The sequence below is a fragment of the Eucalyptus grandis genome, chromosome 4 (assembly GCF_016545825.1).
Source record: "Eucalyptus grandis isolate ANBG69807.140 chromosome 4, ASM1654582v1, whole genome shotgun sequence".
Classification (NCBI taxonomy): Eukaryota; Viridiplantae; Streptophyta; class Magnoliopsida; order Myrtales; family Myrtaceae; genus Eucalyptus; species Eucalyptus grandis.
Genome location: NC_052615.1, coordinates 4,467,142 through 4,488,505, shown reverse-complemented (window position 1 = coordinate 4,488,505; position 21,364 = coordinate 4,467,142). Strand labels below are relative to the sequence as shown.

At 41.8% G+C, this 21,364-nt stretch overlaps 3 protein-coding genes across 3 annotated transcripts; 2 read left to right on the top strand and 1 right to left on the bottom strand.

Annotated features, from left to right (window-relative positions):
* Positions 1 to 887: 887 nt before the first annotated feature.
* On the bottom strand, positions 888 to 4,067 carry LOC104440724 (flavonoid 3'-monooxygenase CYP75B137). The gene is given in 3 exon segments (XM_039310640.1): positions 888 to 1,757; positions 2,608 to 2,690; positions 3,113 to 4,067. Coding segments are annotated over 3 exon segments (1,623 nt in total). The 5' UTR covers positions 4,020 to 4,067; the 3' UTR covers positions 888 to 1,124.
* Positions 4,068 to 11,605: 7,538 nt separating this feature from the next.
* LOC120292455 (flavonoid 3',5'-hydroxylase-like) lies at positions 11,606 to 13,139 on the top strand. The gene is made up of 4 exons (XM_039310639.1): positions 11,606 to 11,627; positions 11,740 to 11,783; positions 11,918 to 12,598; positions 13,092 to 13,139. The coding sequence occupies exons 1-4, from the start codon at positions 11,606 to 11,608 to the stop codon at positions 13,137 to 13,139; spliced, it is 795 nt and encodes a 264-aa protein (XP_039166573.1).
* A 77-nt stretch (positions 13,140 to 13,216) lies between these two features.
* On the top strand, positions 13,217 to 13,720 carry LOC120292454 (flavonoid 3'-monooxygenase-like). Its single transcript, XM_039310638.1, has one exon. It carries the CDS (start codon positions 13,217 to 13,219, stop codon positions 13,718 to 13,720), a length of 504 nt encoding a protein of 167 aa, XP_039166572.1.
* Positions 13,721 to 21,364: the final 7,644 nt, after the last annotated feature.

Below are 21,364 nucleotides of genomic sequence, written 5' to 3'. Positions count from 1 at the left end.
GCAAGATGCCGATCAAATTGAAACCAAACCAAAGGAGGAAGATGAGATTATAGAGCAACCCAATTAAAGATAATTGCTCGTTATTAGGAGGGCTTTGCACTCTACAATTACTCCAAAAGCGGACAAGCAAAGGGAGAATATTTTCCTAACCCGTTGCACCACTAATGGGAAGGTGCGTAATATGATTATCGAGGGTAGAAGTTGCACCAATGTGGTATTGACAACTCTATTCGACAAGTTGATTCTTCCCATTTCCAAAAACTCCCAACCATAGAAGTTGCCTTGGCTGAACAAAGGGAACGATCTCCAAGTAACTAAACGAGTCTTGATTTTATTTTCAATTGGGAAAAACTACCAAGATCATGTCCTATATGATATAAGTTCCATCGATGCATGTCACTTGTTATTGAGAGTGCCTTGGCAATTTGATAGGAAGGTCACGCATGATTCAAGGGAAAACACTTACTCTTTCCTAAAAGAGCAAAAATTCATCACCCTAGCACCTTTAAGCCCATCCAAAAAATTCAACTCGGGGAGGAAAGCACTAGGAAAGAAAATCTGTTTTTGAATGAAATACGTGTTGAGAGAGCCATTAGCAAACATAAAAATATATTGTCTTTGCCTATGGCTCTTGCCCTTTGTGCGTGTGTGGGGTAACAGTGGCGTGTGTAGCGTCTTGCGTAAGTGTCTTGTATGTTAGTGGTGAGTGGTGAGTGGTGTGAATTGAGTGTTCTTGAAATAATAATAAGAAAGTTCTATTATTGAGATATTCACTTGATTCTCCCCAAACAATGGTTTCACATGATCATTTGCCATGTCGTAATAAATGTCATTAATATTTAGGCAAAAATTAAAATGGACTAAATTAACGAGAAAAAGTTGTGTCAATCCATAGAAACTGCAAAATCTACTTATATGATTTGCGTAAAGAGCATTTCAGAATACTCATTTCATAAAACAGATTGAAATTATGAAACGCCCGACACAAGCAAACCACCTCCTCCAGAACTCCGTAGCCGAAACCCCAGGTCTAATTGAGTAGATCTCGAGCCATGATTGATACTGGCAGGATACATTTATTTCTTAGAATTGAAATGAAGAGCTTTGGGACTCTAATGAAATATCTATCTCGACATGTAGAGCTCCGGAGTGGACAATCTTGGTCTTGGAATGGCGACAAGGGGCTTCATTTTCTTGACCACAATGCCGAACTTGTCCAGTAAATCCAGCTCAGACCCTGGTGGTATTTCCCACTTGAATGAGTGCAAAAGAGAGGCCAAAACGTATGGTAGCATCCTTTCTGCCAGCGCAAGCCCTGCACACATCCTCCGACCAGAACCGAATGGCATGTATGCAAAGTTGTTACCTGAGAAATCATACTTGCTGGGACCTTCCAAGAACCTCTCGGGCCTAAACTCCAACGGTTTGTCCCAAATCTTGGGATCCCTGTGGATAGAACCCATGTTTAGGAATACGTTGCTGCCCTTTGGTATCATGTAACCCCCAACGACACAGGAAGCATTTGGGGTCCGCGGCACCAATAAGGGCAACGCCGGGTGCAAGCGAAATGCTTCCTTGATCACCGCGTCGAGGTACTTTAATTTGGGCAAGTGATGCTCTTCGACCATCTCATCCTCCCCCACAACTTCAGTCAATTCATGGATTACTTTGTTCATCACATTTCGGTTCTACAGCAACTCTGCCATCACCCATTCAACCATTGTTGAAGTCGTATCAGTTCCGCCGATTACAATGTCCTATCCCACGCATTCCAAGTTTCATCAGAAAGAGTCAATTGCTGTGATGTCTGGTAAAGCTAAATACATAATGAAGTACTATAATAGAGAAGAATTGACGTTCTAGTCAAAATATGGAGCTTCTAGTTATGGAGAAGGCAAGGTTGCACGCAACCTAAGTTAGACAATAGGATACGAAACAAAAGGTATGGAAAGAGATTTCAATCTTGACGTGATGCGACCAACTTCATACAAAAATTGGCACACGATAATTGAATTACCTTTATATTATATCAACTGTGCTATATTTATTTCACTATTATATAAGACCCTTGTTGAAAATAATGGTATTCTAGAGGTAATATGGATTTCAAAACGAGTACATACTATAGTAATAATCGCTTGACATTTACTCATAATTATGGCAGCTATTTGAAATGAATTTACGAAGAACAGAATTTTTTTGGTCAAAATAAAATTACATTCGTTTGTCATAATCATACATGAGAGAACATAAAAAATTTCCGAGTAAAGCAAATCCCAAAAGAGCTACACAACAAAACGAAATAGTACAGCTTGTCGTTATAAGCATTATCTCATCCCAAAAGACCAAATCTGTCATAGCATTGAAAAACAATCAACAGTTGATTACCGAATGTGTCAATGATGGGTACATGTTGAGATCTTACCATTCAAAAACTATGGTTTGTACTACGTGCTTAGGTTCAACATCATCAACACTACTGCCATATGAGGACAACAACAAATGTTAGACCAAATACCTTTAAGAAACTCTCAAATATAGATTTAGGTCAAGAGAGACAAGCTCCCAAATTTAGATCTACACTAAAATCGAGAGATGAGAGCTTACGTTTAATTTCAAAGAAGTCATAAAACCACGTTTCGAGCATTGTACTAGCTTGAACAGTGATGATGACCTCACAAAATTTTTAGCTGCAACCAGATTTATTCACCACAGGAGCAAAAGAAAACCCCAAAAGAGATCAGGAGAGAAGAAACAAGAAATCAAGGCCTAGAAAAGAAAAGCAGAGCAAAACAAGCTCTTGGTTTCAGAAATTTAAGCTGAGAGCCTACAAATGAAGTTTCTTTGAGGGAAGGGTTTTCTGGGGGAGGGAGAGAAGGGCGGAGGGGGGGAGGGGCTTGCCGACACAGATTAGGTTTCCAAAAATAGAGTAGCAAAAGACGATTAACTGCACTTTCTAGTGCATCAGGTCATTAAATAGCCGTGCATGTCCATATAAGAATTAGTCACCTAGATTAATAAACTTACCATAAGAATGGCTTTGAGTGCCACATTCTTGTCCACTGGCGACTGGTTATCTTCAAGATTTATCTCCATATCCAGGAAAATCTGCAAAAGTCCTTTTTCTGTTCAATGCATTTAGGTTCTCCTTCCTTCTGCTTGAACGGTCCACTTGTTGTTCCTTTGGTGGCGCAATCGATAATCGGCTGAATAAAACCATCCAGCCACTGATGCACCCTTTTCATGTCCCTTTCCACTCCTTGCAGGTCAAGCCAAGCGAGTGCCGGGAAAAAGTCCGAAACATTCGGACTACCTAAGAGCACCATCAATTTGGCCACCACCTCTCGAAACTCAGAGGCCACGGCTTCACCCTTTTCTCCCTGAAGCGTTCCTCCCCACAGCATTCCCATCACCATGTTAACTAAGATCAGAAGGGCCAATTCGCCGATATCTACTGGCAACCCACGTTTTCTATACAGATCGCTCAGAGCTTTTCTGACCTCCTGCCTTCTCAAACCATAACAGGCATCGAGACTCATGTTGCTCATCAACTGCTGCACAAACAGTTTGCGGAGATTCCTCCAATAAGGGCCTTGGCTTGAGAAGGCAATGTCCCTTGCGCCATATGACGCTATAGCACCGGCAATGTTTGGGTCTCGATTGGCAAAAGTCATGTCTTGGTCCCGCACGATTTCTTTGGCCAGTGACGGGGAGTTAACCACAACATATAATTTGCTTCCAAGCCGGAGTTTGTAGATGGGACCGTAGGTCTCAGCCAATTCAGCGAATTTCCGGTGGAGATTGGTCCCTAGGAATGGGAGGTACCCGAAGAATGGCACACCTCGGGGCCCTGGAGGCAATGGAGCCGTCGCGTGGTTTCGCCTTCTGCACAAAGAGAAGAAACTAAGAGCTGCTATAGCAATGACAAGTACTGTTGCAGTAGCTCTAGGAATTGCATCATTCTCTTCTTTAGCATTCCCCAACCACGGCCAGGCACTTCCGGAATCTGCGTTCGACATTTCAGCTTGTGATGATGGGAAGAGGACTCTTTGAGCTAGAATTAGGAGGTTCCTATACCTAAACTATAGAAGGACTTTGGATATACAGTTTGTTCACGGACAGAAAATTTAGGATATTTTGGTTCAAAAACTTAGTGATCCCAGTTAGCATTACACAGGAAATTCCCAGCCACACAAACTATAGAAGGTCTTCGAAGATACGTTTTGATCTCTGACAGATTTTAGGATAATATTTTGGTTCGAAAAGTAAGTGGTCCCACTTGGTCACACGCACTGACGCGACCAATTATTGTAAATGAGGCTAATTGCCAGAATAATTAAACAAAAATGACTAGGGTGAACCAGTTTTTGTCTAACTAGAAGGATTTATTGTTTCTTAGTTCCATGTTCGACATTCCTATGAATGCCAATGTAATTATGTGTCATTCCATTTCTTTATATTGATTTTCTTACAACAACAAGTTTGAAAATAACTAATAATTTCTATAATGTAATAGAAAATCTTACTATGGAAGACTAGAATTTGCATGAGGTTAATTATTAGTAAGTTTTTGCATATAATACGTAACTACTAGTCCTGCTTAATTAAAAAGAAATGTTTAGTATCGTGAAACCAATAATAGCGGCGCCGCGTGCAAGCAATGGCCACCCGACCACCATTTTTTAAGTCATAACGGTTATGTCAACTACGATGTCCTATTCCTCACGTTCAACGTAATCAGAAATATTAAATCGTTATAATGTTTCGATGTCTCACCTAGAAAGTGAATAGGAAGTTTGCATGGAACAAGATGAAAGGAACGAAACAAACTTTCACTTAAGTATCTTAGAAATGAAGGAAAAATACATACGATGAGTACCTACTAACAATAGTTACATTTAGATAGTTACAACTCTAATCAGTCAATTCCATAAAAAAAAAAAAAGCACCAACTTTAGGTGTTGTCCTAAATTTGGCCGAAATTTATTTTTATTTAAAAAAAAATAAGCACGAACTTTAGGTGTTGTCCAAAATTTGATTCGAACTTTATTTTGTGTAAAAAAAAAAAAAACACAAATTTTCACTCGTGTCCCAAATCTGGCCCTCTGTTAACCCTCATTCCACAATCATTCGACGTGGCATTTCCACGATAATATCTAACACAGCAAGTTGATATGGATATAAAGGCAAAATTGTTCCTGAGCTTTCTCTTCTTCTCTAACACATGACTCATGAGATTGGGGAGAATTCTTTCTAGGGTTTCCTTTCCTCAGCGAGTTCGCGCATGGGAGTCTTCAATTCGTTGGAAGATCTCATGCACTAGCTTGCTCGCTCATTCACTCACACAGAGACACTCGCTCTTGCACGTACACAAGCTCGATCGCTCAGAGACGTCATTTCCGTCGGAAATTTTGGCCTCGTGAAAGTTGTGAAGTTAATGTGCATTGAGTCTAATTGTTTTTTGAATGTCATAAATGACTTTGATATCTACTCCTTGGATACAGAATGGTACCATGGATATGCTTTTGTACTTGATGCAAAGAAGATGCATAAACTTATGAAATCTAGGTGTTGCTATTGAAAATATGTCTCGAATTTAAGCCCGTAATGAAACCGGACTAATGAGAACACGTGAACTCGACCACATGCGAGTCAAAGCAGCACGTGTGAATTGATCAGCCGAAATTGTCAAAAGAAGATTGCATGCGAATTTCATCAACGAGCCGCAAGCGTGAAGAGGCTAATGTGCGGCTTCTTTTGTTGTCTTCTACTCATCTCTGCATGGGACTTTTGAATGGAGGAAAGTGGACGGTGGCCCACTTGCATGCAATGATGGGTGTGCCCTTTCTTGTCTTCTGCCAAAGCCATCATTGTTGACTTTAAAAGAAGAAGAAAGAAAGCTTCATACGTCCATTTGCTCCTCTCCTTTAATGCATGCACATGCATGGACGCCCATGGATTATGGTGGGCTTGCTTTGTCATTTCTTTCTCTGAAGAAGACTTTAGCATGTTGCAATAAATGATGGAGACTCTCTTTTATATTATAAAAGAGAGAGATGTCCAATGGAGAAGAGCGCACCAAGCCAAGTTTCGGTGGCCGAGAGAGAGAGAGTTCTGAGACTATAGAAGGGTGCAGAGAGTTCTCTCGGGTGAGGGATTTTCTCGTTGTAAATTATATCTAAGTGTTTTAGCTAGTTAAATTCTTGTGAGTAGAATTTGTTTAATTTCTTGGGTGAGGTTTCACTAGGAATTGTGAGGGACTAAACATTGTGTGGGTTATTTGGGTGTAATTTGGGGCTGAGAAATACTGAGATTGTGTTTGAGTACTCGAGTGATTGTAATTTCTGGTATATCACTTATTTCTATAGTGAAATTCCGTACTACTCTCCCCTTGAACGTAGGTTATAATATTCTGACCGAACCACATAAATCCAGTGTCTGATTTCTTTTCTTTCATTTCGACTATTTTATCCAATTTGCTAGTCCATATTCCACGCAACAGTTGCTGTAAATGCGCTCCTCCTATTTACCCTATGGGTCGACTATGAAGAGGTCCAAATTTCTTGAAGAGTAAAACGATGCTGCATTCGAGTGTTTGGAGAAAGTTTTAAATTTAAGTCTGTCCTCCAATGAAATGAACTTTACAGATGATTCTCATGAGAAAAATAATTCAGTAACTTCAGTTCCAAGGGATAAGACACGTAGCTAGGGCCATTAGATCAATTAACAATTGGCAAGCTGTTTTCAATGTCAAAAGATGGGTTGGAAGCAGAATATTACATTGTCTTAAAGCAAGATATTAAAAATGTGTACATCTTATAGTTAAATAGAGATGTGAAGCATATTTGTAATAGATTTACTTCATTCATCTATAAATACTTTGAGTTAAAATGACACGTTGGATGTCTGTGGAATGAGGGTTAACGAATAGCCAGATTTGAGACACGAGTGAAAGTTGGTGTTTTTTTTTAGACAAAATAAAATTCGAGCTAGATTTGGGACACAAGTGAAAAGTTGGTACTTTTTTTTTTAGACAAAATAAAGTTATAGCTGGATTTGGGATAATACATAAAGTTCGTGCTTTTTTATGGAATTTGCCCCAACTCTAATTATAGTTACTGTTTCACGTTATCCAAGATTCTAAACACATATTTCGTATGTTGATAATCATTACCAAGAAAAAGTTACAACTACCAAGGTCATCGGGATAGCCAACCATCACGTACTACATGAATAGGCTTTTGAAATCAACACATCCTCCTTGCCTTCTAATTCCAACACTTAGTAGGATTTGCAGTGATTTAGGACAAATATGATAATGCATTTACTAAACTAATCATGAGAAAAAAGTAACCTTTTGAATAACAAGCAACACAAGACTAAAAAAAAGAAAAAAAATTAAAAAGTTCAAAAATAATTATGTGTCAATGTCAATCAAACTACATGAGATGTCAACACCAACATTAAAAACTTTTAATTGTTTCCTTTTTTTATTGTTAAGGGCTGACAAGGGCCTCCCATTACGTTCGAGAGGCCATTGGGTTTAATGATGAACAAAATTGTCCTTGTGAAAGGCACCGAACTATCCAATCCTACTAGGAACCAAAAACCATACGTTAAAGTCTTATTGCCCAGTGATTGCACGTCTAAACTTTCATCTAGCAAGTAAACAGTGCAAATGACAAAGTAAATGATCCAAATTCAAAAATGCTCTGAAGCAGACTCGGTTATCAAAATCAAATGTAACCTTCATCAGAGGAATGATAGCAATCATTCTGTTAGCTGGTGCATTTTCCAGAGAATATGATTCACATTAGTCTTAGTGGTCGAGTGGTCGAGGTAAAGGTGGCAAATTGGGGGCTGAGTTTTTTTTTTTTAACAGGGTGGGCTGAGTTGAGCTACCTCATATTGACCTATTTATTTGCTAAACAATCTAATATACCCAAACTCACCCACATTCTCTTCTTCTTCTTTTAAAAAAAAAAAACTCTCTTCTCTCTCTTGATCTGTCTGAGGATGTTCGCGATGAGAAAATATTGGGTGGTCCGGGACCTCCACGTCAGCATGGTCCCCGGCCACTCACGAAGTGCCATGTGGAGCGGTGGGCCCACTTGGTGCCTTCTGCCTTCTTCCCCTCTCTCTCCTCCTCCTAGCCTACCGAGCCCTCTCTCCTCCTTAGCCTGCACGCTCTCTCTCTCTGTCGAGCATTTATTGCGGCTTAAGCTTTTGTTTTCTTTCTCAAACGAAGGAAAGAGAAGCCCCGTTCGTTCCTCTGTCGTCTCCATTTCTTTCCTCTCGAAAATTTGAATCTGAAAATTTCTCTCTCCCCGCGCTCGTTGCTGCTCCGCCGTGCATCAAGCGGCCGTTCCCGCCGTCGCCGACGAACCACATTACGGCCGCCCCTACTCCGGTGCTCGCTCGCTTCTCTCCGTCGTTCGTTCCTGTCTCCTTCCATCCCTGAAGAAGAAAATGGACGTCCTCCTCTCTGCAACAAAGACGTTCTCTCTCCCTCTCCTTCATTCAAATTTTGGATCTCCCCTTCGCTCCTAGATTTTGCTCCTCCAGGCCTCAGCTCTGGCGTTCGTTGCAGCTCGAGCGCTCTTCGCTGTTTCTGCGCTCTTTCCACGGCAGACATTTGTTTTGACGAATCTAAGTTGTTTCAGCATTGAAGAGGCTATCGAGAAGTCAAGGACGGTGACTTAACAAATGTCAGGTGTGACTACTAGTGTTGCCGGCAAACGAGGGTGAGGACCGCTAAGACAAAGGTGGTGGTGAAGGAGAGGACAAAGTCGGTGCTGCTGTTGAACATGCGGAATGGAGGTTGTAGCAGGCGTTGCTTCTGTTTTGTTTTTATATTTTGGAGCGGGTAAAGTCGCTGTGCGTGGAGAACCAGATATGGAGGGACCTCGCCCAGGCCAACGAGGCCACCGCCAACGCCCTCAGCACCAACCTCAAGCAAGTCCAGGCACAGGTCAGCAAGGACGACCGCCCTCGTCGTCGTCGACAAAGCACATTAAGGTCGCCCTTGCTCCGACGCTCGTCAAGCGGCCGTTCCCCCGCGATCACCGACGAAGCACATTAAAGCCGCCCCTGCTCCGGTGCTCGCTCGCTTCTCTCTCCTTGTTCATTGCTGCTCCAGCGTTCGTCAAGCGGCTATTCCCCGCCGTCTCCGACGAAGCACATTTGTTATTTTGTAATGTGCTAATTTTTAATAGCATATTTTTTCTTGCGTAAGCTTCGGTCCACTCTTCAGGGCCGTAATTGCTGGCCACTTGGTTGATGTGAAATGCCCAACATTTGTTATTTGTTGCTGTATGTTCAACATTTTTATTTCTTCACGGAGAAGTGGTTTGAGAGGTTTGTGGTAAACAAGTATGTTGGAAATTCAAAACTTAGTTCATTCTCCATATTATGTACTGCTCAGGCGTGAGCTAATTTGAGGAGAATGATGTGGAAATATGTCTAAATTGTGCCAGGAACCATTCAATACTCTTTTCGATCCGCTGCTTCATTGACTGCTTCATTGAGGACAATTTCATGGATATGAATTTTGGAAACATCCACCAGCAACCCACCCAGTTGCAGAATCGAAAGAGACAAGAAATATTTGGCAAAGAATTAATCAAATCACAAGACCAACCAGAACCAATAAAAAAAAAGGGTCATGATCGGAGGGATTTCTATCTAACTCTTGGAAATATTTCTTCCGTTTTATTTCCCCTGGTTTTTCGAAGAGAGAAAAGTTAGGAAAAAAAAAAAACTGGTCTAGGATAGATGGACACTGCCGGATTTGGGAGAGTTACAGAGCGGACAAGTATAGAGGGAAGACCCACACACCATGCACAAACACAGGTGCCTGCACAGCAACAACAGCACGCTTGCCTCCTCCTTCCCGTACTTCCGGCACGACGTCGTCATCGCCCTCCCTCTCCTCTTATCCTCCTGCGCCTCCACTCCCGCCCGCCTCCCGCTCTCCTTCTCCCCTCCTTCGTAATTGCTCCCGCCGACGCGGCGTAATGTGGTTCGTCGGCGACGGCAGGGGAACGGCCGCTTGATGCACGGCGGAGCAGCAACGAGCGCGGGGAGAGAGAAATTTTCAGATTCAAATTTTCGAGAGGAAAGAAATGGAGACGACAGAGGAACGAACGGGGCTTCTCTTTCCTTCGTTTGAGAAAGAAAACAAAAGCTTAAGCCGCAATAAATGCTCTGACAGGAGAGAGAGCGTGCATGCTAGGAGGAGGAGAGAGAGGAATAAGGCAGAAGGCACCAAGTGGGCCCACCGCTCCACATGGCACTTCGTGAGTGGCCGGGGACCACGTTGACGTGGAGGTCCCGGACCACCCAATATTTTCACTGTTCGCGATAGCTCGCTCTCTCTCCCCTTCCCTCGCCCTCCCCAAGACCTCCTCTCGCCTCCTCGCGCTCCACACCCACTCTAGCCACTCCTCCCCCGACGTTGGCGGTGGCGACTTCTCCGACCCCCTCCTCCACAAGCTCTATGACGTCATCCACCACCTCTTTTGTCCGTCGATCCGAGCCCAGATGGCTCCCTTTCCGCCCCAACTTCTCCAACTAGGTCCCTCCCTACTTCAAGTCCTGCGCCATCGCTCGAGACAGGAAGGGAAAGTGACTCGGCCGCTGCGGAGCGGCGACCTAACGATTTCCCTCGCGATGTCCCTCCACCGCTTGCAGACGCAGGCGCAGACGACGACGTTCTGGCACTGGGGCCACGCGGCGGATGATCTCCCCGAGGAGCTCCGGCACCATTGTCCCCCATGACTCGCCGTGGGCCTCCGGCTCGGCCCGGCCTACCACCCCCTCGCCCTCCACCCCCCCGGCGTCGTCGCCCTCCGCCTCCTCCCAGGGGGGCCTGCCGTTGAGCTCCTTAAACGCCCGTCTCGGAGACATCGCTCCCTCGGGCTCCCGGGTCTCATCAAAGGTAGAGAGAGGAAAGAAAAGGTTAGAGAGAGAGAGAAAGAGAGTGCGAGAGGGTCTCTTTCGTTCGCGTCTTCCAGGGAGAGAAAGAGAGAGGGAAGGGAGGAGAGAGAAAGTGGGAATGATTGCCGGTGGAGACTGTCTGGAACGGGAGGTGAGATGAGAGAGACTGACCCGGTCGTGGGGAAGCGCCCCCCGCGATCCTGGGCCGTGGGATCGACCCGCAGCCCGCACACGTGGTGCGCTCCGGGGCCGTGGATGTCGCGCGACACCCTGCGGGAAGGACCCCTTTGACCCGGTCTTGGTATACGAAGGGCGAGAGGGAAAACTCGATTTTTTCCGCAAGTTTCCAAAAATTATTAGTTATGTTCAAACTTGTTGGTTTATTCTTTATAGGGAACGATAAGAATGAACAAAACGAATCAGTAATTCTTCATACATTGGAGGTCGAGTTTCTTGTAGAATGTTACTGATCACATGAAAAATTATTAGTTACTTTCGGTAGTTGTTCGTCTGTTAGTGAGTAACTAGAACTGTTGACTTTCCGTTTTTGCCTTTCCTATATCATCTGTCAGAGACCAAACTGTCCCTAGGCAGACCTTAGTTTGGTGTGGCCAGAAACTTCCTCACTCTTGCTCAACCAGTCTTCACCCCGTTGTCACAGGCCGAAATGTCAAATAGAGACTCCGAAGGTGCCTGGCTGTGGTTGCCGCCTGCTAAAGAAGCGAATGATGCAATTCCTAGAGCTACCACAACACTGCTTGTCATAGGAATTGCAACTCTTAGTTTTTCTTCTTTGTTCAGGAGAAGAAAAAGCTAGACAGCTCCATTGCCGCCAGAGCCCCAAGGTGTGCCGTTCCTTGGGTACCTCACATTCCTAGGGACCGAGCTCCACCGGAAATTTGCCAAATTGGCCAAGACCTAAGGCCCCATCTACAAACTCTGGCTTGGAAGCAAGTTATATGTCGTGGTTAACTCCCAGTTGCTGGCCAAAGAAATCGTGCGGGACCAGGACATGATGTTCGCCAATCAGGACCCGAACATCGCTGCTACAATTGGGTCATACGGAGGAAGGGACATTACCTTCTCAAGCCAGGGGCCTTATTGGAGGAATCTCCGCAAGCTTTTTGTACGGCAGATGATGAGCAACACAAGCCTTGACGCCTGTTGCGGTTTGAGAAGGCAAGAGGTCAAAAAAGCTCTGAGTGATCTGTACAAAAAATCCGGGGTGCCAGTAGATATCGGCGAATCGGCAGTTCTGATCTTGATTAACGTGATCATGGCAATGCTATGGGGAGGGACGCTTAAGCGAGAGAAAAGCGAAGCTGTGGGTGCGGAGTTTCGAGAGGTGGTGGCTAAACTCATGGTGCTCGTAAGTAGTCCGAATATTTCGGACTTTGTCCTGGCACCTGCTTGGCTTAACATGCAAGGAGTTGAAAGGGACATGAAAAGGGTGCATAAGTGGTTTGATGATTTTATTCAGTCTGCTATCGACTGTGTCACTGAAGGAAGAACAAATGAACTATTCAAGCGGAAGGACGGAGAACCTAAAAGCAATGAACAGAAAAAGGACTTCTTGCAGATTTTCCTGGACATGGAGATGGATCTTGAAGATAACCAGTCACCAATGGAGAAAAACGGAGCCCTCAAAGCCATTTTTATTGTAAGTTTATTAAGCTAGGTGACTAGTTCTCATATGGACGTACATTACTATTTAATGACCTGATGCAGTAGTAATAGTAACTATAGTTAATCCTCGTTCTTTTCATATTTTGGCCAACATAATCATGAGTTAACGTCAAGTGATTATCACTAGAGAATTGTACTCGTTTTTAAATACATATCAGCCCTAGAGTACCGTAATTTTCAACCAGCATCTTGCGCAATACTGAAACAAATATAGCAAAGTTGATATAATGCGAAGGTATTTCAATTATCATGTGCTAATTTTTGTATGAAGTTGGTCGTATCATGTCAAGATTGAAATCTCTTTACATACCCTTCGTTTGGGATCCTCTTGTCTAACTTCACAAAAAGCTCCATATTTCTCCTAGGACGTTGATTCTTCTCTATTACAATGCTTCATCATGTATTCAGCTTTATCAATCATGACAACAATTTACTCTTTCTGATGACACTTTGAATTTGTGGAATAGGACATTGTGGTTGGTGGAACCGATACGACTTCAACAACGGTTGAGTAGGTGATGGCAGAATTGCTGCAGAACTCGTATGTAATGAACAAAGTAGTCCAAGAATTGACAGAAGTAGGGAGGGCAAGATGGTAGAAGAGAACCGCTTGCTCAAATTAAAGTACCTCAATGCTATCATCAAGGAGGCATTTCGCTTGCACCCGGTGCTGCCGATATTGGTGCCTCGGACCCCACATGCTTCCTGTGTTGTCGGAGTTTACACAATTCCCAAGGGCAGTAACATATTCTTGAATATGGGCTATATCCAGAGAGACCCCAAGATTTGGGATAAACCATCGGAGTTCAGGTTTGAGAGGTGCTTGAAAGATCCCAGCAAGTATGATCTCTCAGGCAACAATTTCACGTATATGCCCTTCGGTTCCGGTCGAAGGGTGTGTGCAGGGTTTGCACTGGTAGAGAGGGCGCTACCGTATGTTTTGGCCTCTCTTTTGCATCCATTCAAGTGGGACCTACCGCAAGGGGTGGAGCTGGATTTATTGGGCAAGTTCGGGCTTGTGGTCAAGAAAATGAAGCCCCCGGTCGCCATTCCCAAGCCGAGATTGTCCTCTCCAGAGCTGTACATGTCGAGTTAGAACTTTTATTAGAATATCAAGACTCTTCATTTCAGTTCTACGAATAAATCATGTATCAATCATGTTTTGAGCATCTACTCAATTAAACTTGGGTTTTTTTTTTTTTTTAATTTTATTAAACCTGGGCTTAAAAAGAATTTATGCTGCTTTTGTTTGTAATATGAAAAAGAATTCCTGTTATCTATTGGTTCTTCAGGTCGGGGACCAGAAGACGAAGTCATGTTGATCAAGAGCAAAATGTTTCTGGTCCTGCATAAATGTATTCGACCGGGCAATTCTCAAGGTGGCGGGCTCGTTTGCAGCGGGTGCTGCATATTTTCTATTGACTTTATCATCGAGTACTCTGGAGCACTTTTTAAGTAATCAATGCAGTTTCCCATAAGACTGATTGACTTTTTCTAGTTAATAAAGTCCTTTTTGTTTTTCCTAAATATCTCTTGACACTTTACAATAAACTATGGCACGTGGTCCGAAATCTTGACATGGACAGCAGACTAATGCATTTATAGCTACTTTTTCGTATCATCTTTCAACTTTAATTGTTTATTCCCGTCATTTTGAAGAACCCTCTGCATGTTCACGGGAAATGGCCTTTAAAGAAAGAAATCTTATAGAATTGGTCAAGAAATTATGACCAACTCGGATGACTCCGTCACACTTTCGAAAAAGTTTGGGTCGATCTACATCCTCCAATTCGGGTTGTGTCCAATACACGAGCTCAAACTCGAGACGTATAATTAAATACTATGATCAAAGATTCCTCATAACTTATTTAATTTTATTTTATTTCATCTACTAAGAAAGAGAAACTTTAACTGTTGGTTGTTAATGCCGAACGTTTTTTAACTTAAACAGCGTTGCTAACACTTACTTTTTAATGCAAAAACATACTAATCACATGAATGAGTTACTAATCTTATGGGACAATAGGCTAGGTTGCACCGACATGCGACATGGACATGTGACATGACACGACACAACACGACACGACACAACACGATACATCGACATGTCATTTCTCAAAAATAGAAAATTCCGACATGCTTTGAAACACATTATATATTAAATGAATATTTTCATTTGTAATTAATTTGATTCAAATTTATAAATAATTAATTAATTTAAAAAAAAAAAAACCTATAATAAATTTACACTAACCATTCAACATGTAGTACTTTTATTTTTCGAAGTTACTTTTTAATTTTATTTAATATTTTTTTCAATTAAAGGGGGTCCACCCCCAACCTCCCCCCTCCCTCCTGCGCCCAAACTCCCTTTTTTCCACATCTCTAACCTCACCCCGAAAAATTTCACCTTTTTTCCCTCCCCCACCACAAGTTATCAGCCGGTCACTTCCCCCTCCCTCCAACATGCCAAGTCCCTTTTTAATTCTTTTATTTTCCCTCTCAAAACCCTAGCAGCGCCTTCTTCTTCTCCTCCTCGTCGCACGACGTCTATCTCCGAAAGCATCGAAGACTCAATCAAAAAAAGCACCAACATTCGCTAAAGGAGCGGAAAAGGGAGTAACCCATAAAAAATTTCAGTGAAAAGGGATCAGAAAAGAAGGCGGCTCACAGTGAAAGTGACTTCCCAGGGATGGAACACGCAGTCCCTGTGCGCCAAGAGGCCACACACTGCCGCGAACTCCTCATCCTCCTCCTCCTCCTCCTCCCCCTTGCCGCTGCCACCGCCGCCACCGCCCCACTCAATGACACTTCCCTCCCCACGCGCCTTCCTCGTGAAGTTACTCCTCACGGCCCTCGCCTCAGTCTCTCCTCTAGCCATCTCTCGCCGTCGCAGGCTCGCCTTTGCTCGCAACCTCATCTCTGCTTCGGACACGCGTGTCGAAACGTGTCGACAAAAGTTGATCATGTGTCAACAAATTCGACACGCAGTCAACGTGTGTCTGAGCGTGTCAACTTGTCCGACACGCTCCAACACGTGTCGGACACAACACGAAAGCACATATAATGTGTCCATGCAACATAGACAATAGAAACAAACATAGAAAAATTACATTTTATGTAAAATATTAGTATTTGTGATGCCCCAAAATGTCACATGCAACACGTCTTTTCAAATTATAACTCTTATTTATTATAGGCATTCGGAAGCACGATGAAACACATCACACGAGAAACGTAATGGGAAATTTCTAATGATTTATGCATACAATTTTTTTCCATGTTTAGCCCTCTTCCGAGTATTAATATAAGTACCAAAAGAAATAGAATGCAAGACATTAACTTTGGGAAGAAAGTCAGGTCCTGTCAATACCATCCCATACTCCTGCATCCAAAAACTTACCTACATTTCCACTAATGGTGTTAGTGAAGATTCTGATACATTTTCATACTTTTTACATGTACACTGTAATTATTTGATGTTCTTTTGATAAAATATCATTCCTCAAATTGACGTTATTAGGCATGTAAAGACGTCCATGAACTCTTAAAACTCCATCTTCCAACACCTAAAAGTCAAGCCTTTTTCCTTTCTAAGGCTTCTTCTTGGATTTTTGAAATTGCAAGATCTGTTTGTTGCAGAGTCTTGATTCTTTGCATAATCTATGCTCAATTTTAAGAGTAATTATCACACTTTAAAGACTATTCATATCAAACCGAAATTCAGAATTGAGCCTCTACAAGTAAGGTCCATTCCTTGACCATCATATGTGCAACTACTTATATAGATTTCTGATTGAGAGCATCCACAACCCGATTCGCTATACCAAATCTCATAGCCATAGTCTTTTAATAATTCCATCTAGCACTCTTGCCTCATATTCAATTATTTTTTGGAAAACAAGAAAGTCAAGCTTGTATGGTCTATGAAGATCTCAAAATTTTCCCCATACAAATAAATTCATTCATATCTTCAATGCAAACACAATGGCATCAAGCTCTAGATTATGAGTCGGATAGGTGTGGCTTCAATTGTCTTGATGCATAAACAACCACATTTCCATATTTTATGCAACCTAGTCCCTTATGAGATGCATCACCATAGATTAAAAAACCTCCCGATCTTGATAGTATCATCAAAATCGGACTATAGTCAATCTTCTTATAAGTTATTGGAAACTTTGCTTGCATCTATCAGACCATTTGAACTTCACATCATTCCTCATCAATTGAGTCAATGGAGCGGCAAGGTGAGAAATTCCTTCTACAAATCTTTGATAATAACTAATTAGACCCAAGAAACTCTAAATCTCGATCACTATCATTAGTCTTGGCCAATTTATCACCAACTCAACTTTTGCTAGTCAATAAATATCACTTTATCGGTTGGTACATGGCCAAAATATACCACACCATCCAACTAAACTCGCATTTGCCAAATTTAGCATACAATTTGTGCTCACGAAATGTGTTGCTCATGATCATCTACGCCTTTTGAATATACCAAAATATCATCAATAAATACTATTACAAATTGATCCAAAAAAGACTTGAATGCCCTATTCATCAAATTCATTAAAAGTTGTTGGCGCAATAGTCAAACCAAAAGGCATGCCCACGAATTTATAGTGACCATATCAAGTTCAATAAGCTGTTTTGGGAATGTCCTATCCGCAATTGATGATACCCCAATCTTAAATCGATTTTGGAAATAGTAACGTCCTTTAAGCTTATCAATTAGGTCATCAATCCTAGGTAGTTAATACTTTTTTTAATCGTAACTTGATTTAATTTCCTATAATTAATGCAAATGCACATCGACCTATTGCCACAAAGCCACCTACATGCTTCCTGTGTTGCCGGGGGTGACACAATACCGAAAGGTAGTGAAATTTTCTTGAACATGGGTTATATCCACAAGGACCCCAAGATTTGGGATAAATGGCGAAGTTTAGACTTAGAGAGGGTGAGGGTGAGGTAAGGACACTTGGAGTGCCAAAACTTGGCACAGAGGGATACTTAAGTGCCAAAACTTTGAAAATGTACACTTAAGTACCAAAATTGGAGTAAAATGGATCACTTAAGTGCCACGCTAGCCAAAATCCGGCCAAATTGCTGACGTGGCAATTTTCCGGCGAGGTGAGTGCAAAACGGCGTCATTTTGCACGCTGACGTGGCAAGAAAATGCAAAAACAACGTCATTTTGTGTCTAATGTGTAAATAATTAATATAAAAATTAATTAAATTAAATTTAAACTTAAATTATTTGAAATATTTTAAAAAAAAAAAAAACTTAAAATTAAAAAAAAAAAAATTAGGGGGCAAAAGAGGCGGCCGAGAGCCGAGCTCTTGCCACCGCTGGAAAGGGCCGACAACGGAGGGGGAGGGTCCACTGAGGTGGCTGACCCTTGGCCGACTGGTGACGAGGGCTCGGGCCCTCGCCCAAATCCCCACCGTCGTCGGGAAGGGCTAGCGACGATGGGGGGGAGCATCGACCGGGGTTGTTAGGCCACGGCCAAGAGCCAACGATGCCGACCGGCGGTGGCGGGCCCATGAGCCCTTGTCGCTGGCTTGCCAGCCCGGCTAGGGCCCGGCAACCTCGGCCGATGCTCCCCTCACCGTCGCTGGCCCTTCCCGGCGACAGTGGGGAGGCGGCAAGGGCTCGAGCCCTTGCCCAGATCTGGTGAGGGCTCCCGGCTCTCGCCGCCGGTCGGCCGGGGCCGACCACCCGACCAACTCTCCCCCTCCGTCGCCGGCCCTTCCGGCGGCGGTGGGGAGGCGGCACGGTAAGGGCTCGGCTCTCGACCACCTCCTTCGGGCCCTCCTTTTTTTAAAAGTTTTTATTTTTATTTTTTAGAATATTTTAAATAAATGTAATTTTAAATTTAATTAAATTAATTATTTACATATTTTTATTTTTTAGAATATTTTAGCTGGTAGTTTAATTTTTATTTTGCAGACGACGTCGTTTCGAGTGAGTTTGAGCCGAGTTAGCTTTTCGACGAGCCACGCAGGCAAGTAAAAATAATAAAATATTGCCATGTAGGATTTCTGGTAGGGTTCGTCGGAAGTGGCACTTAAGTGTCTCACTTTTTCAAAGAAAGTGGCACTTAAGTGTACATTTTTAAAGTTTTGACACTATGAGAGTGGCACTTAAGTGTACATTTTTAAAGTTTTAGCACTTAAGTGTCTCATTGTGCCAAGTTTTGGTACTTGGGCTGTACTTCCGCCTAGAGAGGGTCTTGAAAGATCCTAGTAAGTATGATTTCCCAGGCAACAACTTCAAGCACATTCCATTCGGTTCCAATCAAAAGAGATATATGGGGCTTGTGCTAGCAGAGAGGATGCTATGTTATGTTGTGACATCTCTTTTGCATTCATTCAAGTGGGAATTACCACCAAGGGTGGAGTTGGAATAATCTGACAAGCTCAGATTTCAGGTCAGGGAAATGAAGCCCCTAGTCACCATTCCCTATCACACGCCAATTCCACAAGAATAGGAGCACGACACGGCTGTCCTTTCTCCACAGGACATAGCTTCAACATAACCAAAACTCAACCTAATATTAAAATATATACATCTCAATATATGTTGGCATCGGATGTTATGTTGGGTTTAGAACAATGGTGGTGGTTCCATTTGTTGCTGTCTGCACAATTTGGCTAGGTGGACATACGGAAGATCATTCCACAATTGGTAGCAGTTTGCTTGCTCAAAGACACATCAGTAGGCATGCCCACCAAACAAAGTTTTCTCCTATGAGCTTGACTCCAATTGCTAGATAGGAGATGGAATTTGCAGTAATTCCGGTGGCTGTGGATCCAAGTACCCGGGTTGTTAAGCTAGGGGTGGTACTTGATGATGAAGTAGTTGTTGAAGAGGGCGAACATGCAATTTGAATTTTTTTTTTTTTTTAAACTTTCGCTAGAAAAGCTCTAATACCACATGAGAATGTAAAACTGTATTGTATCTAAGATAATCAATCTCTGTTTACAGCTTTCTATTTATAGGAAATGATACAATATTCCTAGGGCTCCTGATGTGGAAGGTGTATACAAAAATAGGAGTAGCTAAAGTTAGGGATACAAACAAATAAAAAGTAAATCAGAATAAATCAATGAGCAATTGCTAGAGATCTGCTGAGTATCAAGAATGATTGCTAGAGATCTGCTCAATATCAGGTTCTAATTAAGGAGTGATGGCTAGAGATTTGCTGAATATCATATTCCAGATTTGGTATCCTTTGACATGTTCCACTCATAAAGTGGAGAATCTTCCACCAAAAAGGTTGATTTTGGATTTTATGTGAAAAAATGGGTTTTGTGTTGATCTCAGACAGGGAACTACTTGGCTTAAAATTTAAAAGAAAGTAAAGAACAAATTGTGGAATTTAAAAGTGCAAGAATAGAAAACATAACAAACTTTATTAGGAAAATGACACTAAAAGTGTTATAAGTTGTGTACGGCGCTTACTTTAGTATCAAAAGTTCTTTTTGAATCACTTAAGTACCAACTCCGATTTGAGTCATTGGAAATCCAACGTGGCCATATTTTATTAATTTCTCGATCTTACGTGACTCACCGGTGTGCCCAGTCAATATATAATACATAAACGATGTTGTGTAGCAAGTTAATAAATAATCATTTCAGTACTAGTTGTTGATCACCTTAGTGCCAATAGTTGTTAAAAAAAAATGATCATTTCAGTATCAATCTTAATGGAAAAAGTGATCACTTCAATGTCAAAAAACGCTGCCTCAAATAAAATTTTTAACTATAAATACCATGTAATTTCACCAATTGGAATTTTCTCATTGGAGACACTTAAGTAATCATTTTTCTCCGATTTTGACATTTAAGTAAGTCAATGAAAACTTTTGGCATTAAAGTGAACACCGTATACAATTTATGACACTTTTAATATTCTTCTCTCAACTTTATTAGGTGTTTTAGTAATAAATAAATAAATAAATAAACTTTATTCGTTGAATTATCCCGAAAAGGAGAGTCTTTACATTTTTTTACCGTGGGTATTTATAACCACCAACAACAATTACATACAAGGAGCAGTGCTTCACGTTTTCCAAGTATTTTGGCACGCTTTTTGTTATGCATAGGCTACAAGAAGCGACAACTTTTGAGGTCATCGAGATGGCCAATTGTCACCTGCTACTTGAACAGTCTTATAAAATTAACACATCCTCCTTAATGTTATAATTCCAGCATTTAGTAGAATTTGTGGTGAATTATGACAAATTTGATATATGCATTTACTAAACTAATCACGAGAAAAAGAGCTAACGTTTTGAATAACAAGCAACATCAGACCAACTATGCATGATTTCGTGTAAAAACTCGATACCATTATTGGCTTATCGCACAATCTCGGCTAGTTTTTCACTTGGTACAACTAAAGTACATTGAATGTGTTAAACTATTTACATTGCTTGCCTACAAGGTTTGTATGCCTTTATATGCGTGTGGTCTTCCTCCATTTAATAATATAAACTTTTGGAATAGATTTTCTAATATGATACTAGAGTGTGGTTCCACCCCATTTTATTTTGTGTGTATGGCTCCTACCTCATCAAGTTATGCATGTCGTTTCTAATCTTGCTTGCGTTAAAGTATCCCAATGACTTGTCTATGGCATTATTATACATTTTATATATGTGGTGTTTCAATCTATCTACCACTTCCAATTTTTGAGTTGGATGAATTAAATTTTTGGTGGGTACA